Below are 7,509 nucleotides of genomic sequence, written 5' to 3' on the forward strand. Positions count from 1 at the left end.
CACGTGGTTGTAGCCGTACAAGTTTGCGTATCGGAAGTCTTCGCCAAGGCCTACTTTCCTGTCAGAACGAGGAAGTGATACGAAGAGGCTGATGCTTCGAAAGTGGAGCACAGTCTCCTAAGAAAAAGGTAGCATACCTTGTACGGCGTACAGCATAGTCAAAGGGTTCCACGACACTCGGAGGGTATCGTAGCCGTTAATTTGTGCCGCCAGTCAGCACGGGGCTTCTCAATATCAAACGGGATAACTAGAACAGGTAGTCGCACTACGTGTTCGAGCTTGCTTGGACTGAAGATAAGTCACTAATACCATCCGTACGCCCGGCCTATAGGATCATGTCTCGGCCCTTTAACACTCAACCTCGCGCCGGCGAACACCTTTTCCTCTATCTCGCCACCCGAAAACGTGATCCTGCTAGGCTAGTTGTTAATCACATATGCCGTGTGCAGCGGGTTATCGCCCCAGAAGTTGTATCCGCGGCCTATAGGGAAAGCACCCTCTTGGGCGACCAGCCCTTTCACTCTCGCTGCGACGAGCTCAGGGCATAATAGGGGGAAGTACTCGTCCGGCCCTGAGTTGAGAAGGGGGTAGAGCTAATACCACCACTCTAGTCTCCATTCATCGGCCGCTCCTGTATCAGAAGACTGCTGTACTATGGAGCAAAACAAGACGCACGTTCTCAAGGAAAGTAACATTAGCTACCGTTATACTTCCATCCTCCTCCGTTGATAGCACTTTCCGGTACGACTTTACAGGCTCCCACACCTCTTCAGCTCTGCCCTAACGCGGCGATCCACTCTGCCAACAGTACGCGACCTTGCTCGCAAACTCGCCGAGTGTGTAGTCCTGCGAGTCAAAGAAGTAGTTGTTTGTAGTTAGATGCTGTGGACCTATAGGTACGTCTGGGTGTCTGTAGTAGCCGAGTACAGCAGAGACAGCAAAGGCGGACTACGAAGACTGGACGTTGATATTGATGGTAAGAAGTGTTGTGTCTAGGAGGGCGGCTGCTAGTAGGAGGGCGCCCGCATCGCTAAGAGATGTCAGGGCGTAATCCAGAGAGCGATAGAATGGGATGGAATGGAAAGGAGAGCGGGAAAGGATAAGGGAAAAATTACTCTACGTCGCTGCAGATGTCGGTGTCGACAACCAATCTCTTGCTACTAACCACCCCTATAGTGTTCCATCCGCGCACCGTCAAGCCGACGCATACGCGAGTCAAGCGCTAGTACTACCGAGGAAATCATTCGCACACCCGGTATCGTAGCATGCCAAATACTAGCAACCTGCAGATCGATTTATTGGAGGCAGGACGGCGAAGTGCAGTTCCCTTAGGCGTCCCATCACCGATAGTCAACGAGGTGAGGTGTTTGGGCTAAGGTCCCGGCCAGGCCTGGCGGCGACCTTGATTCACATTGCTCTGCTCGGACTAAGGGCTAGTCCTCCAACCCCAAAGACGAGCTTAGAGGCGCGATAGTATTGATACTCTCGCCGTAACGGTAGTGCAGCAGCCGGAAGGCCGATTGGTTAGGTGCGTTAATCGATTCCGTATACTCATGCATGCGCGAGGTTCTTTGGTCGCTGAAGCATGATCTGACCGTGCGTTGTTAGGTATCTTAGTGGCGGACGAAGCGGCTAGTAGGTCAAGTTCCATGAGAAGAATCATACAAAGAGCAGAGGACTACCCAAAGAGGCATCTATATGCATTCGACTGCCAGGTTATTAGTACGCAGCTAGTTCTTAGTCAGGCTCCAATCGGCTGGCTCGCCTACCGCTCTTGCTTCATCCATCTTTTTCGGTCTTGTCGCAAGAGAACATTCTTATACCCAACCAGATTCAGTGGCATTCCTAGTTCGACTAAGAGTATACAAGGGAAACTCTTTTGATCTCCGAGAAGCCTCAACGACGCGTCGAGATACCTGGCTTGCTGCTTAATCAAGCTCGTCAGTCGAGTATCCGGGAACTAACGAAACGTCATATCTATTACGAGGTGAGCTTCCCTAAGCAATATGTTTTCTGATTCTTCTTATTCCTACGCTCTTTCTCTGCCACCTTCCTTCGCCGCTCTTTGATCTGATCTGATAATTTTCTCGCGATGCTTCTGCTATTATTCTAGCTGCTACAACCGCCGTTTCTCGCCCGACTCTTATCTTCTATCTAAAAACAGTCCTGCCTCGGGCCTCGGGTAAAAAAGGGCTGGCAATGCACTCCTATTTGGCCTTGTGCGTCTCTCGACATCCCGCCAACGATTTACCTCTACACTGCGGGTTGCGCCAGCCATACTACTGCCGGCAATGCCTCTGCATTCTCTCCACTATCCGGACCACATAATCGCAACGGCCGTTCGCCTGCTCCAATTCGCACGCCAGCCCGTCGTTGCAAACTGGCAAGTATGGAATCTCGCTGATAACTCCTTCCGGCTGTACGAACCGCTCCAATAAATCTTTATCTATACGGATGGACTCACCTATGCGATGAACCTACGCTATAATCTCTCTCCTTTCCCCCGCTGGTAACCTGCGATTGCTTCCTGCCAGATAGCTATCTCCATGCATGGGTAACACGCCATGTCCGCATTCCTTACACACAAAGACATGGTGCACAGGCAAATAAACGAACGGACAGATATCGTCTGCAGGTTTAACAACTTGGTGCGGCGACATGCTTGAATAAATAACAACTAACGGCATATGATCGGTGAAATGCTTAGTACCTGCCTCTACTTCTCCGCCACCGGTACTTATCACACCTTTTACGCGGGCGTCCTTGCGGTTCATAGTCAATGTGGCTTTGCGAGTGCTATGCTCGTGCCACTATATAGCCTCTATAGCTGGAACTCCGGAATATTAAAACTTACTCCAACTCAAGCACGATGTTAACGGCGACAACGAAAACAATATAATAGCTCGTATCAAGCTTTAGAATAGGAACCGCAGCGGTTTGTTCGTAAAGTTGCTAAAGTTTGGTCAGTTATTTCGCACGGGAACCCCACTTGTTTCGATCCCGAGCCTGTAGTAAGCGAGACATGATTTTGTATAGGCCGCTATTCATTTCGAGGTCGAAATGATTCCGGCAATATGTTAAGGCGGTCGGAGATAGCGATAGTATTAAAGTATGAAAGACTTATCAGGACCTTCTAATAACCAAGTGCTCGTGAGAAATGCACGCGCATTTGTACCTAGATGTATAACCCAGCACCTCCTTCCGGCTTGAGCTATAGAGCGTGCGAGAAAGTATAGCTACCTACATCTACCTACACTCGCCTTATTATGGCACTAAGACTATGACTTGGCTCTTTGCTAGAATGCAACTTTCGGTGAAGAAAGGTACAAAATAGAGCCCTCAAGAAAATTCCCGCCCATGGCTTTTTGATAATAGCTATGACTTGACATATATAATGCACACTTACGGAACAGCAGTATCTAGAAGATATTCTTCTTCTCACATAGCTCCCGTCCAACAGTACCCCTAAGCGTCAGAGTATCGGCACCTTTACAGGCGTGGTCTGGAAGCTAAGAACAGTGACGGCTTCAGCTCGAAGCGACCAAGGTCCGAATACAAGGCTCGTGGCTTCTTCTCCTTAGGCCGCTGGAGGTGGGGCCGAAAGTTGCGACGCCACCGACGCTATGAAATCCGCCGCGATTGTCGCTGTCCTCGCTATGAATGTCGCTTTGGGCTTGGCCGCCAAGGTCAAAGTAGACGGTTGCATAAGTGACAAAGAGGTCTTTTGCTAAATCTTGGAGCTCGACTCTGGATTGTGCCGCATCTGTTCACCTCCAGCAACTTTGTCAGGCAACCACGCATTTAGGAGTGTCGTGCTAACCTCTTATGTGTCTTATAAAGATGGCCTTGGGAGCGAACCAGATAAGAAGCTCTCCTCAGGAAGGCGTTACGGGCTTGCTCTCTGCGTGAGTCAAAGGTTCCAGTTTTTCCCTCTCGTGTCTGCAGTTCAACCCTGTCATGGACTTCATTTTTTCCTCAGTAGATATGGGAACGTCAAACCTGGACGCTGACTGACTATTCTCTATATTAGTGGTATGAGCTGCGACACGGATCAGCCCAGCACCCGGGTCACAGCTCCGGGGGGTGAAACTCTCGAGAAGTTTAATGACAAGACGAGGAGCCTAGCGTGCAATGTTTGCTGAATCTATTTCGGGATGGTAGCTGCCAGCTTGTGGTCGCACAATGCATAAAGCTCCGCCCTTCGCTCTGGCGTACATCGCTACTTTCTTAGCAAAGTAGTTAGTTTGCTCTCTCTCGTATCTACATCCTTTTGACTTGACGATCTACAATAGTACACACAGCATTCTTTTAGAGAGCTACACTCCTAGCATTCTTAATACACACCTCCCACTGCTATAAGCACTGCTTCCAAGCCCTTTCCAATACAAGCGGTGCAGTAAGAGTCTTCTGAGAAGCGGAATTGGATAAAAGAACCGCGAAGTATTTGGGTGAATGCGAAGTAGGTAGACTGAATAAGCATGTACTCCACGGAATTAAAAATCAGACGAATAGCCTTACTTACTCCATCATACCTCGATGTTACAACGCCGTACAGCGCTATCAACACCCGCACTGACTATCCAAGTAGCATTTTGACGTCGAGTATATAAAGCGACGCGATGACTATTCGGTTTGCTTGCGTAGCAGAAACGGCCCAGGGCCTATAATTTATTGCGCGGTGTCTAGCCCTGTAATATAATACGGTATTCGTCGCTAGTTCTCCGTGAAAGCCTAATAGAAGGAATAGGGGCTATGGTAATGAAAGTACCGCACCTGGCCATTGAGAGCTTGTCCACTACAAAGAAACGCTCCACGCCCACTGGCCACATCCACCCGCTACACGTGTCCGCTAGATATCTACTTGGAGTAAATGTCTTCCGCGCCACTGCAGAAACACTCGCGACCCACCGCTCTAACTATCGGGGCGCTGCTCCAATCATCGACGCTTCGAACGTTTGCCCTAAACCACATCTTCTACTCCCTAGTTGGAGGACCTTCATCGCCGCTGTCATCGACAGTAGTACAGTAAAGAGAGAAACTACCAGATAACATCGTAACCTCAGCAGAGCTATCCTGGGCACGTGGTAGTCCGGTAAGGCTTGAAGGACTCGGCGGGAAGTGGTGGGGAGAGCTCGACTGCTGGTGAAATGCCCCGTCGGCCTCCATGAGCGAACCCAGCCCCATGAGCTCATCCGCTGAATTGCGACTCTTGTTCTTTGTAGAGTTGTCGACATTGTCGACCGTCTTCTTCTGTGCATCTGAAAGCCTGCGACTATCTGAGTCGGAGGTGTCTTCGTTTCCTCTTTCTATCTCTGAAGCCTCACCATTCTCGCGATCTCCTGCTTGCCGGATGTTACTGGGGTCGGAGTTGCCATAACCTCCAGCTTCCGCGGTCTACAGGAGAGCATCTATTAGCTTGCATCTGTACCTGGTATGCTGTTAATAACTTACGTCCGAATCGGCTGCCCCTAAGTAAGGCTTGTAGTCCTTGTGTTTCTTGGCTCTATCCTTAGCCCACTCCACTGTCTTTCCGTTGCGCTGGCAGCATTGCTCCAAGACCCAGTCACAATCCACTCTAAGAATCCAGGGCTTGTTCAGATAGCGGGCCGCAAGATTACGTCCTGTCTTGCTCTCAACGGCCTGTGCGATCGTGCCACGGAGTGTTTCGGGGTCTTTCTCCACAAAAGAGGCAACTGCTAGGGTTTGCAGGATCGCAGTAGCAAGCGGTCCCGCCTTGCCATCTGTATCCTTCTTCTGTAGAGTATTAGGAATAAGATACTCAATTTCGCACCCGGTATTGCGGCGAATTCTGTTGTAATATCGGGCCTTGCCTTTTGCAGTAGATCTAGACTCTCTAGCCATGACGGCGTACTAACGACTCTAGGACTCGTATGCTACCTCTTATCTTTCGCGAGAAGTGCACCGCACTTCCAGTTCCTAGCGGGTTGATTGGCTGCACTACCCCTACCTATGGGTGCGCATAGGCCTAGGTAAGCGCAATTAAATCACCGTAATTCTATCTACCCTAATATAGTAAAAGGAGGTCTTTTTTTTCTTTTTTTGTATAGTTTAGGCTAGGAGGGATATTGTAAGGCTCCTGTATATTAACTATATATATTTCTATTAATAGAATAGAGGCTTTTATGTATAATCCCGAATGGTGGGTGCTTATCTACGCGGAGTGCGGGTTCTATTTACCACTAAAATAAGACCTCTAGAAGCGACACCTTAGAAACTAACCGCATTGAATATTCGGATAATAGCTAAAATCTTTAATCGAACTTTTCTCTACTTATAGGCTGCTCGCGCCAGACGATGTTCACTATTTAGCTAAGGAGGTTGTCTAGGCGATTGACGGGCTTAAGTAGCATAATAGCTTTTGTTGCTACCTCTACTCTAAAGGGCTTATATAAAGCCTTAAAACTATTAAGGATCACGTGTTATAGGTGCATAGCTAGAAGCCTTTAGAGCATAATAAGCTAACCTTATTATAGGCTAAGTGTAAGCTCTAGACCTTCTTTACGGAGACGCAGTATATTAGATATTTTATGGTGGAGGAAGGGGCCGTGAAGCCTACCGACTTGAGGTCTGCGACGCTAGTAATAGAAGAGGAGGAGTTTTTCCGCTAGTAGGATAAGGATCTAAGATAGATGGAGCGTGATGTAGCTAAGGAGGCTAATAAGGTACACGGCTTTAATAGCTATAAGTTGGTAGTTATGCCTTAACTAAAGAGGACCGGTATTATAGAGCATATTTAAGAGCTAAAGAAAGACGAAATTCGGGCCTTAATTGCTCTACCTAAGGATAGCGACTAGGAGCTAGAGTTAGCCGCTATGCTAGAGGGAATAGAGGCTATTCTATAAGAGGCTTATAGCTGGTGCTTTAATGGGCTAGACTGCATGTTAACCTAGCCTTAATAGGTTATCCTAAACCGCTTTTAGTCCTCTAAGGTAGAGCTGCTAGGGAAGACTTAGGCCTTTGATCCGGATAAAGAAGCTAGCATGCTAGTAGCTTACTTCGGCTTATAGAAGCAACTCTTAGCTTATATATACCGCGTGGTCGACCGCGATTACTTTATGATAGAAGGAAGCTAGGAGTAGTAGTAGTAGTATTAGAAGCGAAGTAAGCTGGAGGATATAATCTATCTTAGTAGTAAGTAGTAGGACGTGTGGGAAGGGACGCTGCGGGTGGCTGGTGCAGGTGACGGCCCGGCCTTAAAGAGGGTGTTAGAGATACTATGTATACGGCTTATCTACTATAACTTTAGCGGTAAGTGATACACCTCCCTATTAGTGAGCTTCTACGTAATGCTTAGCGTGAAGCTGTTAACGTTAGGCTAGATGTAGCTAGGAGACTATAGCAGCCACCTATTAGGCCTAATCTGGGTGGTGTAGCTGCTTATCTTTTACTATAGCGCTAGCTAGGAACTAGCGGGCTTAGGGGATGCGCTAAAGCTGATTAAGAAGATCTATGAGAAGTTCCTATAGTAGACGGCCGAGTCCCCTATAG

At 48.3% G+C, this 7,509-nt stretch overlaps 2 protein-coding genes across 2 annotated transcripts; both read right to left on the reverse strand.

Annotated features, from left to right (window-relative positions):
* Positions 1-434: 434 nt before the first annotated feature.
* On the reverse strand, positions 435-773 carry W97_03578 (uncharacterized protein; the record flags this gene model as incomplete). The annotated part of the gene is made up of 2 exons (XM_007781474.1): positions 435-593; positions 676-773. Coding segments are annotated over 2 exons (257 nt in total), but the record flags the coding sequence as incomplete, so codon positions are not given.
* A 4,678-nt stretch (positions 774-5,451) lies between these two features.
* Positions 5,452-5,862, reverse strand: W97_03579 (uncharacterized protein; the record flags this gene model as incomplete). Its single annotated transcript, XM_007781475.1, has 1 exon — positions 5,452-5,862. A coding segment is annotated over one exon (411 nt), but the record flags the coding sequence as incomplete, so codon positions are not given.
* Positions 5,863-7,509: the final 1,647 nt, after the last annotated feature.

Source organism: Coniosporium apollinis (genome assembly GCF_000281105.1).
Source record: "Coniosporium apollinis CBS 100218 chromosome Unknown supercont1.14, whole genome shotgun sequence".
NCBI lineage: Eukaryota > Fungi > Ascomycota > Dothideomycetes > Coniosporium > Coniosporium apollinis.